The sequence below is a fragment of the Protobothrops mucrosquamatus genome, unplaced genomic scaffold (assembly GCF_001527695.2).
Source record: "Protobothrops mucrosquamatus isolate PMUCROS unplaced genomic scaffold, P.Mucros_1.0 scaffold4806, whole genome shotgun sequence".
NCBI lineage: Eukaryota > Metazoa > Chordata > Lepidosauria > Squamata > Viperidae > Protobothrops > Protobothrops mucrosquamatus.
Genome location: NW_015390696.1, coordinates 18,260 through 36,220, shown reverse-complemented (window position 1 = coordinate 36,220; position 17,961 = coordinate 18,260). Strand labels below are relative to the sequence as shown.

Here is a 17,961-nt window from a genome sequence, read left to right as displayed (position 1 = left end):
TTCTATTCTATTCTATTCTATTCTATTCTATTCTATTATCATTAGTATTTATTCTATTCTATTCTATTCTATTCTATTTATTCTATTCTATTCTGTATTTTATTATTCTATTCTGGGGCTGGACTAGAAGACCTCCAAGGTCCCTTCCAGCTTCTATTCTATTCTATTCTATTCTATTCTATTCTATTCTATTCTATTCCATCATTAGTATTCTATTCTATTCTATTCTATTCTATTCTATTATATTCTATTCTTTATTCTATTCTATTCTTTATTCTATTCTATTCTATTCTATTATCATTAGTATTTATTCTATTCTATTCTATTCTATTTATTCTATTCTATTCTGTATTTTATTATTCTATTTTGGGGCTGGACTAGAAGACCTCCAAGGTCCCTTCCAGCTTCTATTCTATTCTATTCTATTCTATTCTATTCTATTCTATTCTATTCTATTCTATCATTAGTATTCTATTCTATTCTATTCTATTCTATTCTATTCTATTCTATTCTATTCTATTCTATCATTAGTATTTATTCTATTCTATTCTATTTATTCTATTCTATTCTGTATTTTATTATTCTATTCTGGGGCTGGACTAGAAGACCTCCAAGGTCCCTTCCAGCTTCTATTCTATTCTATTCTATTCTATTCTATTCTATTCTATTCTATTCTATTCTATTCTATTCTATTCTATCATTAGTATTCTATTCTATTCTATTCTATTCTATTCTATTCTATTCTATTCTATTCTATTCTATTCTATTCTATTCTATTATTCTATTCTGGGGCTGGACTAGAAGACCTCCAAGGTCCCTTCCAGCTCTATTCTATTCCTATAGTACATTTCTTAGTACTGGTCCCTTCAAATGTATGATTATTCCTGCAAAAAACAGCATCGAGCTATTATTGCTTTTCTTACACAGCAAATTCAGGTCATTCCCCCCATGTACACTTGTCTAGCTTGCGTACCACCTGGCAGGTGCCAAACTACCCCTGATCTGGTTGTTCACACTTGTCACCTGCCCTCTCTCAGGCTGTTCCCCTCTCCTCCTCCCCTCCCCAGGCAGGCGACACGGTGGGTGTCGTGCGGAAGGAAGACGGGACCCTGCATTTCTTCGTCAACGGCGTGGCGCAGGGTCCAGCCGCCTGGAACATCCTGCCAAATATCTACGATCTCTACGGTCAAGCTCCCACGCCACGATCGTGGATGATACAGGATGCTTTGATGATTTGTGGACTTCAACACCCAGAATTCCTCAGCCAGCGTGAGGGAACGAGGACCTTTTGATGACTTGTGGACTTCAACACCCAGAATTCCTCAGCCAGCGTGAGAGAACTATGACCCTTTGATGACTGGTGGACTTCAACTCCCAGAATTCCTCAGCCAGCGTGAGGGAACTAGGACCTTTTGATTACTTGTGGACTTCAACTCCCAGAATTCATCAGCCAGCGTGAGGGAACTAGGACCCTTTGATGACTTGTGGACTTCAACTCCCAGAGTTCCTGAGCCAGTGTGAGGGAAATATGACCCCTTTATAACTTGTGGACTTCAACTCCCAGAATTCCTCAGCCAGCGTGAGGGNGAAGGGAAGGAGGGAGAGAGAGAGAGGGGGGGGAAGGGGGGAAGGAAGGAGGGAGGGAGGGAGGGAAGGAAGGAAGGAAAGAAAGAAAGAGGGAGGGCAGGAAGAAAGGAAGGAGGATGGGAGAGGGGGAAGAAAGGAGGGTGGGGGAAGGAAGGAAGGAAGGAAGGAAAGGAGGGAGGGAGGGAGTAAAGCCCCCTTTGGCTTTTCCCCTAGCTTCCCATCCCCCGCGGACCCCCGTCCCCGGGCTCTGGCACGTCCTCAGTGCGCCTGCGCTGGCTCCACCGCCTCCCCCCCCTCCCTCCCGCCCCCCGCAGAAGAAGGGAGGGATGCTTGGAACGCGATGAACGAGACGGAGGGGGCGTGGCTTCCCGCCGCAGGCCCCGCCTCCTCAGACTCCTGCAAGAGCGGAGCCGCTTCCTCGCCCGCGGTTGCTGCTAAGGGGGCGCCAGGTTGGAGTCCCCCCCCACAGGCACCCCGGTAAGGGAAGGGCTGGGGAGGGGGCGAGGGCACGTCGGATGCTGCACCTGCTGGGCTTGGGCGGGGGGGGGGGAGTTTGGGTCCATTTGGGGTGGGGGGAGAACGTGGGCTTTGCCTTTGAAGATGCTCAGGGAGGGAGGGGGGGTCTTAGGACCACCCCCCAATCCCAGTCCCAGCAGACCTTCCTTACGTTCCGCTCTGCACGCGTGTCCGGCTTGAAAGGAGCTTTGCACATCCTCAGAGGCCCTCTAGCCTGTTGATAGGCGGCCATAGAATGCCCCCCCTCTATCCCATTTTATTCTCTCCCTGGGGGGACCCCAAAAATCAAGGGGAATGCCAAGCGCCCCCCCTCCCAAATCTTACAGAAGAGGGTTCCTAAGCAGGATTAGGCTATGCTCTGCCAGCTTTCGGCTGGCATTCCCACGTTTTCGGTTTGATCCCTGCGGGGGAAACTGTTTCCTGGATTCCAGTCACACCAGGAATCCGCTACGAAGCAGGACTGGCAGCAGGGCAGGGTCAGAAAAGTCAAAATGGCAGCCACGAGAATGGGGTCGACGCTTCGCCTGTCTTTTGATCTCCCTGGAGGGGGGGGGGTAAAGTGTGGCCGCCATTTTGACTTTTCTGACCCCTTCGGCAGGAAAGTAAAAGTGCCAGGGGTGAACCACAGAAGGCCACCAAAAAGGGGAAGGAAGGAGAGAGAGAGAGAGAGAGAGAGAGAGAGAGAGAGAGAGAGAGAGAGAAAGAAAGAAAGAAAGAAAGAAAGAAAGAAAGAAAAAGAAAGAGGGAGGGAGAAGGAAGGGAGGGAGGAAGGAAAAGGGAGGAAGGAGGAAAAAGGAGTGATGGAGGAATGAAGGAAGGAGAGAGAGACAGGAAGAAAGAAAGAAAGAGAGAGAGAGAGAGAGAGAGAAAGGGAGGGGAGAGAAAAAGAAAGGGAAAGAGAAAACGGAAGGGAGGGAGAGAGAGAGAAAAAGAGAAGGAAAGAGGGAGAGAAAGAATGAGAGAAAGGGAGGGAGAAAGAGAAAGAAAAGGATAGAGAGAGAAAGGGAGGGAGGGAGCGAAAGAGGGAGGGGAGAGAGTAAAGAAAAAGAAAGAAGAAAGGAGGGTGGGAGAGGGAGAGGAAAGAAGGAGGAAGGAAGAACGAAGAAAAAAGGAGTGATGGAGGAAGGAAAGAAGGAAAGAGAGAGAGGAAGAAATAGAAAAAGAAAGAAAGAAAGAAAGAAAGAAGGAAGGAAGGAAGGAAGGTGGGAGAGGAAGGAAGGAGGGAGGAAGAAAGAGAGAGAGGAAGAAAAAAAAGGAGTGATGGAGAAAGGAAGGAAGGAAAGAAAGGAAGGAAGGAATCCAGATTTAGATGATCCCATTTTGGGATGCCAATTTGATTTTCCATCATTTCCCCCCGTTTCTTCTTGCCCCCCCCCCAAGGATCCATGCTGGTCCGGAGGGCCGTTGTCCCAGCCCCCCCTGACGGGGGCTGGGGCTGGGTGGTGGTCCTGGCTGCCTTCCTCCAGTCTGCCTTGGTCTTTGGCGTTCTGCGATCCTTCGGCGTTTTCTTCGTCAAGTTTGTGGCTCACTTCCAGGAATTGTCCGGACGGATCTCCTGGATCACCTCCATCGGGATCGCGGTGCAGCAGTTTGCTAGTGAGTAGTGGGGGGGGGACAGGAAGGGGGCTTACTGGGGTGGGGGCCAGGACACAAATGGCATTTGTTCAACGGGAGGGGTCTCCAGACTTGGCAACTTTAAGACTTGTGGACTTCAACTCCCAGAATTCTGTGTGTTTCTCAGTCTCAGGCTAGGGAATTCTGGGAGTTGAAGTCCACAAGTCTCAAAGTTGCCAGATTTGGAGTCCCTTGGCCTCGAGGCCAGCATTTCTCAGTGAATTTAAGGTGGATGGACTTCAACTCCCAGAATTCTGTGTGTTTCTCTCAGTCTCAGGCTGGGGAATTCTGGGAGTTGAAGTCCACAAGTCTTAAACTTGCCAGATTTGGAGTCCCTTGGCCTCCAGGCCACCACTTCTCAGTGAATTTAAGGTGGATGGACTTCAACTCCCAGAATTCTGTGCGTTTCTTAGTCTTACGCTAGGGAATTCTGGGAGTCGAAGTGCACAAGTCTTACAGTTGCCACATTTGGGGACCCTTGGCCTCCAGTCCAGCATTTCTCAGTGAATTTAAGGTGGATGGACTTCAACTCCCAGAATTCTGTGCATTTCTCAGTCTTACGCTAGGGAATTCTGGGAGTTGAAGTCCACACCAGCAGCTAAACATGAGAAACTACAGGGACGTCCAACGCCCTGAAAACCTCGACTTACGACCTCAGTCGGGACCAGAATTCCCATCGCTAAGCTAGGGGATGGTTAAGTGACTCGATTTTGTGACCTTTTTTGCCACTGAATCACTGCCGTCGTTAAGTGAAACACGCAGTTGTTAAGCGGATCTGGTGTTCCCCCATTGACTTTGCGTGTCGGAAGGTCGCAAAAGGGGGAATCACGTGACCCCCCCCAGGGGACGCTGCGACCGTCATAAATAGGAGCCGGTTGCCAAGGGTCCGAATTTTGATCATGTGACCACGAGGTCGTAAGTGTGAAAAATGGCCAAACGGCAAGTCATTTTTTCCCCACGCCGTTGTAACTCCCAGCGGTCACTAAACGAACGACGAGTAAGTCAAGGGTGACCTGTAGTTGCACTCCTCAAAGGTGTAGTGAATTGTGTAACGGTTAACGTGGTAACCAGGTTTATTGATGGTTCTTTTCAGGTCCGGTGGGAACTGCTCTGAGTTCCCACTATGGGGCTCGGCCCGTGATCATGGTTGGGGGGTTTCTCTCCGGCCTGGGTCTCCTGTTGGCATCGTTTGCGACCCAGTTGGTGCACTTATATCTCAGCATCGGACTCCTTTCAGGTACGTAATTAGGTACGTCGCGCTCTCTCTTCGTTGCCCCAGTTTTGCCCTGACATTCTCCTGCCGGTCAAAATTGGGAATTCTTTGGCACAGACACCGTCACTAAGTGAGACCCTTTTCAATGCAGATCCCTGTTTCTTAACTTTGGCAGCTTTAAGACGGGTAGATTCCAACTCCCAGAATTTTGATATATACACCGATGGTGGCCGAGTTACTCTCTTAGAATCCCTTCCTCTGCAATCTCTCCGGTCTAGGAGTTAGGAGGAAAAAAACAAACTCAGGCATGGCTGGCTAGAGAATTCTGGGAGTGGAAGTCCACCCATCTTAAAACATGCTGGGTGGAGGATTCTGGGAGTGGAAGTCCACCCATCTTAAAGCAGGCTGGCTGGGGGATTCTGGGAGTCTACGTCCACCCCTCTTAAAACATGCTGGCTGGGGGATTCTGGGAGTGGAAGTCCACCCATCTTAAAGCAGGCTGGCTAGTGAATTCTGGGATTCTACGTCCACCCATCTTAAAGCAGGCTGGCTGGGGGATTCTGGGAGTCAAAGTCCACCCATCTTAAAGCAGGCTGGCTGGGGGATTCTGGGAGTCTACGTCCACCCCTCTTAAAACATGCTGGCTGGGGGATTCTGGGAGTGGAAGTCCACCCATCTTAAAGCAGGCTGGCTAGGGAATTCTGGGAGTGGAAGTCCACCCATCTTAAAGCAGGCTGGCTAGGGAATTCTGGGAGTGGAAGTCCACCCATCTTAAAGCAGGCTGGCTGGGGGATTCTGGGAGTGGAAGTCCACCCATCTTAAAACATGCTGGCTAGGGGATTCTGGGAGTCTACGTCCACCCCTCTTAAATTCCCCAGCCAGCCTCTTAAAGCAAGCTGGCTGGGGGATTCTGGGAGTCAAAGTCCACCCCTCTTAAAACATGCTGGCTGGGGGATTCTGGGAGTGGAAGTCCACCCATCTTAAAACATGCTGGCTGGGGGATTCTGGGAGTGGAAGTCCACCCATCTTAAAACATGCTGGCTGGGGGATTCTGGGAGTGGAAGTCCACCCATCTTAAAGCAGGCTGGCTGGGGGATTCTGGGAGTGGAAGTCCACCCATCTTCAACCATGCCATCTGAGGAATTGTGCTCTACTCTAGAAGACCTCTTGACTTTCAGCAAAAGCTCAACGGGGGAACTGGAATCCGCCTCTGATTTTGTTGCAGGGTTCGGCTGGGCGTTGGTCTTCACGCCTTCCATGGCCTCCGTGGCTCGCTACTTCAAGACACGCCGCACCCTGGCCACCAGTTTGGCCCTGACCGGCGTTTGCATCTCCTCCTTCGCCTTCTCGCCTCTCTTCCAATTCCTGGTGGACACCTACGCCTGGAGGGGTGCCCTCATGATCGTTGCTGGCATGTCCTTCAACCTCGTGGTCTGTGGCACCCTCATCCGGCCCCTGACCCTGAAGGAGGACCTGTCCGGCAAAAAGCTGACGGGGCCGTGCTGGAAGACCCTCTCCAATCTCTTCGGCCTGCACCTCCTTTCCCACGGCTCGTTCATGCGGTACGTGGTGGCCGTCACGTTGGTCAACACAGGCTATTTTATCCCCTACGTCCACCTGGTGGCCCGGGCACGAGAACTGGACTTTGACGAGTACCAGGCTGCCTTTCTGATGTCCGTGGCGGCCGTGGCGGACCTTTGCGGTCGCCTCTTCTCCGGCTGGCTGGGCAGCTACAGGTTGTCACGGTTGATCCACCTGTTGGTGGCCTGGACCTTCTTGACGGGTGTCTCCTTGCTGCTGATCGCCTGGGGCCGCACCTACCCGCTCCTTGTGGCCATCAGCCTCGGCTACGGATTCTTCTCCGGAGCCCTGACGCCCGTGGTCTTCTCCATCATTCCGGAGATCGTGGGCATCGAGAACATCTTCAGCGCCATGGGGCTGCTCCAGATGATAGAAAGCGTCGGGGGGCTCTTGGGGGCCCCCTTGTCTGGTGAGTAACACAGAGGTCACCAACCTTTCTCGGTTGATGGACCGGAGGGAAACGGAGGAGGCAGCATGCGCGCGACGCAAACGTGATACTCACTAGCCCTGCCTCGTTCTTGTGCGGCGCAGCACTCTGTTTTCACGTCCTGAGGCGTGGTGTCCTGTTTTTACGCCCCATGGGATGTCCCGTTTTTGTGCCCCAAGGCATGGCGGCCTCCCGTTTTCACACCCTGAGGTGCGGTGTCCCGTTTTTGTGCCCTGCGGCATGGCAGAATCCCATTTTCGCATCCTGTGGCTGTGGTGCTAGCGCAAATGGTGGGGGGGGGTGCATGCATGATAGCAGTGTTCCAATATCTCAGGGGCTGCCCCAAAGAAGAGGGAGTCAAGCTATTCTCCAAAGCGCCTGAAGGCAGGACAAGAAGCAATGGATGGAAACTAACCAAGGAGAGAAGCAACCTGGAAGTAAGGAGAAACTTCCTGACAGTTAGAACAATTAACCAGTGGAACCACCTGCCTCCAGAAGCGGTGAATGCTCCAACACTGCAAGTTTTTAAGAAGAAACTGGACAGCCATTTGTCCGAAATGGTCTAGGGCAGGGGTAGTCAACCTTGGCTCTTTTATGACTCGTGGACTTCAACTCCCAGAATTCCCTGAGCCAGCATAGCATAGCTGGCTCAGGAATTCTGGGAGTTGAAATCCACGAGTCATAAAAGAGCCAAGATTGACTACTCCTGGTCTAGGGTTTCCTGCCTGAGTGGGGGGTTGGACTTGATGACCTCCAAGGTCCCTTCCAACTTTATTATTATTATTATTATTACTTGCCTGCCATGACTAGCCTGTCCCACAGCCCGGTGGCCAGCAGGCCACGGCCTGATACTGGGCCGTGGCTTACAGGTTGGGGAGCCCTGGAGTAACACAATCGTAGCCGCTCTTCCGAACTCGTTCGTCTGGTTTCTGCGGGCCTTGCGGAAATCCAGGTCAAAGGAGAACGCAGATTTTGTCCTGTTGAGATGTTTCTGGGATTTTGTCCTGTTGAGATGTTTTCCGACAGCGCTGGAGGAATTCTCCAGGGTTGTATCGGATGTGGTGCGGACCTGTGGGATACGGAGATGGTAGGTCCTTACCCCTAAGGTCACATCATGGTTTGTTTCAATCAATCAGAATAGAGCTGGAAGGGACCTCGGAGGTCTTCTAGTCCAACCCCTGCTCAACCAGGAGACCCTATAACATCTCAGACAAGGGGCTGCCCAGTCTCTTCTTAAAGACCTCCAGTGATGGAGCACCCACAACGTCTGGTGGCAAGCCGTTCCACTGGTTAATTGTCCTCACTGTCGGGAAATTCCTCCTTAATTCCAAGTTGCTTCTCAGCTTGATGAGTCTCCATCCGTCGCTTCTTGTCCTGCCTTCAGGCGCTTTGGAGAATAGGTGGAACCCCCCCTCCTCTTTGGGGCAGCCCCCCAAGTACTGGAAGACTGCTATCGTGTCTCCCCTATTCTTTTCATTTAACTAGACATGCCCAAATCGTGCAACCGTCCGTGTGTTTTAGCCTCCAGGCCTTTCATCGGTTTAATTGCTCTTCGTTGCACTTTTCCCAAAGTCCCAAACTCGTTTATTTTTGGTAACGTGGTGACCAAAACTGGATGCAGGATTCCAGGTGTGGCGACGTCCAGGTTGGTTGATCCACTGCTCCGGGTGATTGACACCGCCCATCCTGGCACGAGTTCACTCTTTCGCCGTCTTCTTCCAGGTTGGCTCAGAGACCTCACCGGCAACTACGCGGCGTCCTTCCTCGCCGCCGGGTCCTTCCTGTTGGCCGGTAGCCTCGTCTTGATGACCGTGCCCAGTTTCTCCACTTGCCTGTCTCAGCCGGCTTGGCAGGAGCACCGGCGTGGCAAAGAGGCCGGGGACGGCAGCCAGTTGACCTCGGAGGCCCCCACTCCCGAAAAGTGCCGCCCCTGCCCTGGGGGGCCCATGGCCGAGCAGACCCCCGTGAAGAGCTGAGCGGCCGCAGGAGTCCAAAGGTGGACGTGGATCCAGAGCAGAGAGATCTCTGGACTCTGCGGGAACCCGATCAGACGCGTGCCGTTGAATGCGTAAACGGGCGTGCGAGAATGCGGAGGGAGGGTGTGGGGTGTTACTCGCTGCAGCTGCACGAGGCCAGGTCTTACTACGGATTTGATTCGCCAGTGCCTTAAACCAGGGATCGGACCCCTTTTAAGACTTGCGGACTTCAACTCCCAGAATTCCCTCACCGGAGACGGAGAAACACACAGAATTCTGGGTGTTGAAGTCCGCAAGTCTGGAGAGCCCGGCCTTAAACCTCTTTTGTCTGCCAAAGAGCGGTTTTTTAGGAAAGTCGAACCCGGGACGCTGAAGCTGGTGCCCTCTAGTTTAAGCGGGCAGCCTTGTGGGTGGCAGGCTCATCGTGCCAATCCTGATGGACTCCCCAGCCCCTGCTCCACAGCCCTGGGATGAGATGCCCCTTACCTTGCTTCCAACTTTAAGATCAGACGATCCTGAGTCAATGGGATCTCTCCTTGATTGTGTTGGGGGGGCTGCACGGAGGAGGGGGCTTTGAGGGTTGGGGTCCAACCAGAGCAAGACATCCCCCCCCTCAAACTGCCTTGGGCAACTGTGGACATAATTCCTGGGATTGGAGAGGTTAAACTCCAACCGGGATGGCCAAATCTCTCAGCCAAAACCTGCCTCAGCCACCTTGGTTGCTGTCACTCTCAGCAATGGGGGACACACACGGTTTGGGTACAAGCTACCCCACGGGGTTTCCCCTTAATCCTCCCTTCCCCTCCCCAAATAGCTTCCCTGCACAAATTCCCTTGCACAAATTGAAATTCCCTTGCAGAAATTTGCAGAAATTCCCTTGCACAAATTCAAATTCCCCTGCGCAAATTCGCTTGCAGAAATTCTTTTACAGAAATTCGCTTGCAGAAATTCTTTTACAGAAATTCGCTTGCAGAAATTCCTTTGTACAAATTCGCTTGCAGAAATTCCCCTGGGCACATTCCCTTGTAGAAATTCCTTTGCGCAAATTAAAATTCCCTTGCAGAAATTCCCTTGTAGAAATTCCTTTGCGCCAATTCAAGTTCCCTGGCAGAAATTCGCTTGCAGAAATTCCCCTGCGCAAATTTCCTTGCAGAAATTCCTTTGTACAAATTCAAATTCCCTGGCAGAAATTCCTTTGCACAAATTCAAATCCCCTTGGAGAAATTTGCAGAAATTCCTTGGCGCAAATTCAAATTCCCCTGCGCAAATTCCCTGGCAGAAATTCCGTTGCACAAATTCGCTTGCAGGAATTCCCCTGCGCCCGTTCCCTTGCAGAAATTCCTTGGCGCCAATTCAAGTTCCCTCGCAGAAATTCCCCTGCGCAAATCCTTTTGCACACATTCGCTCGCAGAAATTCCCCTTGGCAGACATTCCCCTCTTCATTCTCAGATAGTCTCCTGGAGAGCAGAGAGCCTCAGTTGAGGATGTCGGGCGGGGGAATCCAAACGGTCAAGATGGCATCCACACGGGGTGTGTGTGTGTGTGTGTGGGTGTGTGCGTGCCGTTTTGACTTGTTGGACCTCGCTGCAGCTACCTCTTGCAACTTCTTTGCCTAGCTGCTCTCCCTGCTGCTTCCTCCTTCCTACCAGATTGATGGGGCTCCCCCTCGAGTTGTGGACGTGTGCAAAATGTACCCCTTCTCTTGTGCATCCTCCAGGGGACCCTGGGACGCCCCCCACCCATCTCCCCACCATCAACGGGGGATCGTGGCACCGAAATTCTGCGCCAAAGCTTTAGCAAAGGAAAAGAAAGACGGGGCTGCAAGCGCCAGCTGTTGCAATCTGGGTGTATCTGATTGCCTATCCCATAATCCCCAGCCCGCGCATCTCGGCTACACCGGCTGGGGGCGATGTGCAATGTAGTCCGATGTGAGAGGGGTGAAGCTAGAAAGAAAACGAACCGTTTAGTCCAGTTGTTCTCCACCTGGGCAAGTTTAAGACGGGTGGACTTCCAATTCCCAGAATTCCCCAGCCATAGCTGGCTGGGGAATTCTGGGAGTTGAAGTCCACATCATCTTAAACTTGCCCAGGGTGGAGAAACACAGCTTACGTCTTTCACCTGCCTTGTGTCGGTGTGAATTTAGCATAAACGTCCCCTTTGAAGAGAACGTTGGCAAGTCTCTCTTTTTTTAAAAAAAAATTAATTTAATTTAACGTGGTTTGATTAAAAAAAAAAACTCTCGGAATAAAATGACCAGCGGAATGAATCAGCGTGAAATTGGTTTACGTGAACTTGGTTATTTTTAGGGTTATGGTTCAAATTAGAATGTAAAATTCGAGAAGCAAGAGAGAGATTTTATTGATCAAGGAATCACGCCACATCTTCGATCCCGGGAAAACCCGAGTTCTGGGTTCGAATCGGCTAAATTGCACGCCTGGTAAGGTTTTTTGGGGGGTGCTGTGCCCCCCAAACACACCCCAACACCAGAGGGGAAATGCTTGTTCCCTTTAGGAGCCAAGGGGGGGGGGTGACTGTTTCTAGGAACTGTTTTAACTCCGGTCACTAAACAAACCGTTGTTAAGTGAAGCTCAACCTCTATTTTATTGGAAGAGGTCCCCATTCAACAACCGTGCGCTGAAAATCTGCATTTTCACTACCAGGAGAAAGTCCCGACGTCAAATTCCTCGGAAATCTCCTGACTGTGCCAGTTGCAAAGTCCTGCAAGTTTCTCCGCTCTTTTTTTGGTGACCTTCGGCTGAATACGGAATTCTCTAAACTCAGCGCGTTTTCCTGACCTTTGAAATGGGCTAATCAACGTAGCGCTCTCGCTAGGGGTACAAGCAGTCCTCTCCTTACAACTGTTTCTTTAGTGACCGTTCTATTCTGTTCCCTTATTTCTATTCTATTCTTTATTCTATTCTATTCTAATTCTAATTCTATTCCATTCCATTCCACATTTTCTATTCTGTTCTGTTCTATATTCTATTCTATTCTATATTCTATATTCTATTCTATTCTATTCTATTCTATTCTATTCTATTCTATTCTATTCTGTATATTTTTACTCTACCCTACCCTACCCTACCCTACCCTATTCTACCCTATTCTATTCTATTCTGTATATTATTTCTACTCTACTCTATTCTATTCTATTCTGTATGTTATTTCTACTCTACTCTACTCTACTCTACCCTACCCTACCCTACCCTACCCTACCCTACCCTACTCTACTCTACTCTACTCTACTCTACTCTACTCTACTCTACTCTACTCTATTCTATTATTCTATTCTATTCTATTCTATTCTATTCTATTCTATTCTATTCTATTCTATTCTATTCTATTCTATTCTGTATGATATTTTTACTCTACTCTACCCTACCCTACCCTACCCTACCCTACCCTACTCTATTCTATTCTATTCTATTCTATTCTATTCTATTCTATTCTATTCTATTCTGTATATTATTTCTACTCTACTCTACTCTATTCTATTCTGTATGTTATTTCTACTCTACTCTACTCTACTCTACTCTACTTTACCCTACCCTGCCCTACCCTACCCTACCCTACCCTACCCTACCCTACCCTATTCTCTTCTATTCTCTTCTCTTCTATTCTATTCTATTCTATTCTATTCTATTCTATTCTATTCTATTCTATTCTATTCTATTCTATTCTTATTCTTATTCTTATTCTTATTCTTATTCTTATTCTTTATTCCTATTCTATTCTATTCTATTCTATTCTATTGTATTCTATTGTATTCTATTCTATTCTATACCACAACTGGGCCCAACATTTTTGTTGCTAAGCGAGACAGTGCGGTTAAGTGAATTTTGCCCCGTTTTGCCTGCCTTTCCTGCCAAGGCAGTGGACGATGGGTTCGATGCATTGGGTCACCCCTCCCCTCAATTGGGGGGAGGGTCCTCTCCCTGTTGCACCCCAGTGGGGAGTCCCGTTAAATTGCGCACTCGTCGGAGGGCGCATGGTTGCAGAAGGGGGCCGGAAGAGAGCGCCCAGAAGCTGGGACCGCTTTAGTAGATTGGATTCACACGCCCATCATCCTTGTCGGGTTGGCTGTGATGGGCATGGCGGGAAGGAACGTGGGGTGTCTTTCATATTTCCAAAGGTCTCCTGGCCGTCATGGGGCGGGGAGGTTTCCGATGCCCCACAGCAGCGGGCATCTCGCCCGACTGGGGGCTGCAGCATCCGGACAAGGGGGAGGGGAGGGCAAGGAAGACCAGACTGGCACAGAGGACAAAGCCCCCCCCAACCAGGAACGAGGTAGCGAAGTCTCCAGTTTGGTCCCGCAGGAAGCCTGGGAAGAAAAGAAGAGACGAGGAGGCCTAAGCCAGCATTGTTGGCTTAATCATGGTTTGTCAGAGAAACCCTCAGTCTGACTGAAAATAGTGGCCCGGGTTCACCCGTTGGCGAGATTCCCAGAAGGCAGGTGGGGTTTAGTCATGTTTCGCAACCATGGCCAGTTCAAGGCAGGGGGACTTCAACTCCCAGAATTCCCCAGCCAGCATGAATTAAGATGCGTGGACTTCAACTCCCAGAATTCCCCAGCCAGCATGAATTAAGATGCGTGGACTTCAACTCCCAGAATTCCCCAGCCAGCAAAGGTTTATCGGAATTCAGCATGGCTAGGACGGGGACAAATATCACTTTTTTTTTTATTGAGGGATGCGGTAGAATAGATGTAATATACCTTGACTTCAGCAAAGTGAAAAAAAACCTAACCCCTGACAAGCTAAATTAATAAACCCAGTTAGATGGGGGTGGGGTTATATGGTAGGAGAATTAAATGGGCAATTGATGTGCTGGATGGGGGATTCTGGGAGTTGAGGTCCACCCGCCTTAAAGGGGCCACGTCTGAGAAATATTGATTAAACAACCCTGAATCCATCATTGTTGTTGTTTAATCAATCTTTTGGACTGCCCTTTGTCTGAAATGGTACTATAGGGTTTCCTGCCTGAGCCGAGGGTTGGACTAGATGATCTCCAAGGTCCCTTCCGAGTCTGTTATTGTGTTATTCCTTCCTTCCTTCCTTCCTTCTTCTCCCCCTCCTCCAACACTGGAAGTTTTTAAGAAGAGACTGGACAGCCCTTTGTCTGAAATGGTATATAGGGTTTCCTGCCTGAGCAGGGGGTTGGACTAGATGACCTCCAAGGTCCCTTCCGAGTCTGTTATTCTGTTATTCCTTCCTACCTTCCTTCATTGCTTCTTCCCTCCCTCCCTCCCTTCTCCAACACTGGAAGTTTTTAAGAAGAGACTGGACAGTCCTTCGTCTGAAATGGTATATAGGGTTTCCTGCCTGACCAGGGGGTTGGACTAGATGACCTCCAAGGTCCCTTCCGAGTCTGTTGTTCTGCTATTCTTTTTTTTAATTTCCTCCCTCCCTTCTCCAATACTGGAAGTTGTCTGCAATGTTCTAAGGTTTCCTGCCTGAGCAGGGGGTTGGACTAGATGACCTCCAAGGTCCCTTCCAACTTTATGATGATGATGATATCGACAATAGAGCTACACCTGGACTGAGCCCCCCCCAACAGTCACCCCGTACACCCACCCTGCAGCACCCCTCTCCTCCTTACCCGAGAGGGGGGGTCCCAGCAAGCCCCCGACGCTCATGGACATCATGCACAGCCCCGTGGCGTTCACCACGCGGCCGACGCCCACCAGCTCGGGCAAGACCCCGAAGGCCAGCGTGGCGAAGCTTCCCGCGCTGGCGCCGTAGAGCAAAGCCAGGGCGAGCAGGCTGGCATAGGAGGCGGAGGAGGCCGGGAAGAAGAGCAGGCTGACCCCCACCAAGGAGTTGGCGGCCACCAGCAGGTAGACGGGGGGCAAGAGACACCGGTCAGCCACGCAGCCGGCCAGTAGCCGGGCCAGGGCGTCGGCTAAGCCGGCCAGCGAGACCACGAAGGCCGCTCTGTACGCCTCCATGCCTAGCGCCCGGCCGTAGGCATCCAGGTGGACGTAGGGGACGAAGTAGCCAGCGGCCAAGAGGGCAGTGCCCAGGACGAAGGCCCCGAAGCCTCGCTGGGCGAAGAGGCCCAAATCAAAGAGGGCGGTCAGCTTGGGGGGGTCTCCCCGCAGGGCCAGGGGCCGGAGGAGGGCCCCGCCGGGCACCAGGTGGAGGGTCAAGGCCGAGGCGGCCAGCAAGGTGCCTCGCCAGGCGAGGTGGTCGGCCGCCAGGCGCAGGAGGGGCGAGAGGGCCAAAGAGGCCAGGCCGTTGCCGGTCAAGGCCAGGCCCACGGCCAGCGAGCGGCGGCTGGAGAAATAGCGGGCGAGGGTGCCCATGGTGGGGGCGAAGGCCAGGGCCCAGCCCAAACCTGCAGGCAGACGGAAGGGAGGAAAAAAAAAGAGATTTATTATATCTGTCTCGATTAATTTATAGCCCACCTTAATTTTCTACAAATAATTCAAGGTGATAAACGTATCCCGAACACTCTTTCCTCCTCCTGTTTTACTCACAACAACCCTGTAAGGTGAGTGGGGCTGAGAGAGAGAGGGACTGGCCCAAAGTCACCCAGTCGGCTTTCGTGCCTAAGGCAGGACTAGAACTCACCGTCTCCTGGAGATTGGCCCAAAGACGCCCAACTGGCTTCCATGCCTAAGGCAGGACTAGAACTCGTCGTCTCCTGGTGATTGGCCCAAAGTCACCCAGCCGGCTTTCATGGATAAGGCGGGACTAGAACTCCCCGTCTCCTGGTGATCAGTCTAAAGTCACCGAGCAGACTTTCATGTTTAAGGCAGGACTAGAACTCACCGTCTCCTGACGATTGGCCCAAAGTCACCCAGCCGGCTTTCATGCCTAAAGCAGGACTAGAACTCACCGTCTCCTGGTGATTGGCCCCAAAGTCACCCAGCCAGCTTTCATGGCTAAGGCAGGACTAGAACTCACCGTCTCCTGGTGATTGGCCCAAAGTCACCCAGCGGGCTTTCGTGCCTAATGCGGGACTAGAACTCCCCACCTTTGGGCGATTGACTCCAACTAACCCGGCTGCTTTTCATGCCTCAGGTGAAACTAGAACTCCCCGTCTCCTGGCGATTGGCCCAAAGCCACCTTTTATTTCTAAGGCGTGATTGGAACTCACGCTCTCACTTTTCCTCGCATTTTTGAACCCCTGGACAAAACGAGCTCTGGATAGAAAAGGCTCAGGCAGGGGGGAGGTCAAAAAAGTTAAGATGGCCACCCCAGAGAGCCATCACACCCAGAAGCATCACACATAAAAGGGGCGGAGCTTCAACTAGGCCCCGGCAGCCATCTTGAGCCCGACTCACCTGTCAGGAATCCCAGGCTGAGGTATAACTGGAGCAAGGTGGTGCTGAACGCGGCCGCCAAGAGGCCCAACGAAGAGAGGAACCCCCCCAGCATGACCACCGGACGGGCGCCGTAGCGGGTGCTGGCCGCCGTGCCCAGGGGACCTGCCAGGACGAGACAGCGAGTCGGGGTGTGTGTGTGTGTGTGTTGGAAAACGCCCCCCCCTTTCGCAGCACGGAAAAGAATCGCCGGTTGTTAAAACGAGTTGCAACTGATTTTACCACCTTTGGCCTCCGCCGTCGTTAAGCGAGTCGTGCGGTCGTTAAGCGAAGCTGGCTTCCCTTACTGACTTTGCTTGTCGGAAGCCAGCTGGGAAGGTGGCAAATGGGTGTGTGTGTATCACGTGACCCCCCCACACCATGCTGCAACACATTGGTTGTCAAAACGCCTGAATTTTGATTACTCCACAGTAGAGATGCGCTGATGGTCATAAGAGTGAGGACTAGTCGTAAGTCGCAGAATTCCCCAGCCAGCATCCTTTAAGATGGGTGGACTTCAACTCCCAGAATTCCCCAGACCAGCATGCGTTAAGATGGGCAGTTAAGTTAGTAACACGGTTGTTAAGTGAATCTGCCCCCCCCACGGACTTCGCTTGTCAGACGGTCGCAAAAGGGGATCGTGTGTGACCCACCCCGGGACGCTGCGACCGTCATAAATACAAGTCAGTTGCCAAGCCTCCAAATTTTGCGAGGAGGCCGCAACGGTGGTGTGAAAAACGGGCATGTCCCTTTTTTTCAGTGCCGTTGTAACTTAGTCACTAAACGAACCGTCGTAAAATGAGGACTGGGCCTGTAACAAAACACCCATGCTTTCTGTGACCGTCTTGGAAAAAGAAGAAGCTGAGATCGCTGGACTAACATCAGTTGGCTAACTTGGGAACCCACGGCTGCTTCGCCCCTTATTCCCGAACCAGGGCGGCAGCCATTTTGTGAGGGCGCTCGCGAGCACCTGCCCGACGACACCGCAGGGCATTTTTTTTTTTTTTTGCTTCGACCTGTCATGCTGCCGCCGCGCCCTCTTGGATCAGCTTGGCCGCAAAGACGAGGACGGGAAAAGTGGAGTTCCGGGTGCGAAAAGCAGAAACGAAGCGGGGCCTACTCGGCGTTGGCCCCGCGGGGGGGGAAAAACTTACTTGCAAACTGCTTGGTGGCCAAGGTGATGCCCGTCACCCAGGACACCTGGGCCGTGGTGGCCTCGAAAGCCCCCACCAGGCCTTCCGTGAGGGCGCCCAAGGAGCGCAAGACGCCGAAGGTCAGCGAGTTCACTAGGAACCCTGCGAGGACGACCATCCAGCCCCAACCTCCATCCGGGGGGTCTTCCAGGGGCAGCATCTTCTCCAGCTGCTGGGGGGGGGTGGGGGGCTTCAGGAGGAGGTCTGCTGGCCCCACACCTGATCCTGGAGAGGAAGGTAAAGCGTCTAATCAAGGTGAGAAGCAACCTGGAACTAAGGAGAAACTTCCTAAGAGGGAGGACGATGAGCCAGGGGAACTGCTTGCCACCAGAAGGTGTGGGTGATCCATCACTGGAGGTTTTTAAGACGAGACTGGACAGTCACGTCTGAAAGGGTATAATAGGGTCTACTGCTTGAGTGGGGGGCTGGACTAGAAGACCTCCAAGGTCCCTTCCAGCTTCTATTCTATTCTATTCTATTCTATTCTATTCTATTCTATTCTATTCTATTCTAGGATCTCCTGCTTGAGCAGGGGGTTGGACTAGAAG

General features: G+C 51.5%; 2 protein-coding genes across 2 annotated transcripts in view; one reads left to right on the top strand and one right to left on the bottom strand.

Moving 5' to 3' along the window:
• Positions 1-8,914, top strand: part of SLC16A13 (solute carrier family 16 member 13) — a gene marked incomplete at its 5' end in the record, with an annotated part of 19,818 nt that extends 10,904 nt beyond the window's left edge. Inside the window, 5 exons of the mRNA XM_015828704.2 lie at positions 1,072-1,185; positions 3,484-3,699; positions 4,811-4,954; positions 6,156-6,920; positions 8,661-8,914. Coding sequence (XP_015684190.2) covers positions 1,072-1,185; positions 3,484-3,699; positions 4,811-4,954; positions 6,156-6,920; positions 8,661-8,914 — 1,493 coding nt within the window. The remainder of the gene's footprint in view (positions 1-1,071; positions 1,186-3,483; positions 3,700-4,810; positions 4,955-6,155; positions 6,921-8,660) is intronic.
• Positions 8,915-13,032: 4,118 nt separating this feature from the next.
• Positions 13,033-17,573, bottom strand: SLC16A11 (solute carrier family 16 member 11). The gene is made up of 4 exons (XM_015828703.1): positions 17,375-17,573; positions 16,203-16,346; positions 14,513-15,250; positions 13,033-13,235 (listed from the first exon to the last, which is right to left on the bottom strand). Exons 1-4 carry the CDS (start codon positions 17,571-17,573, stop codon positions 13,033-13,035), a joined length of 1,284 nt encoding a protein of 427 aa, XP_015684189.1.
• Between the last annotated feature and the right edge of the window lie 388 nt (positions 17,574-17,961).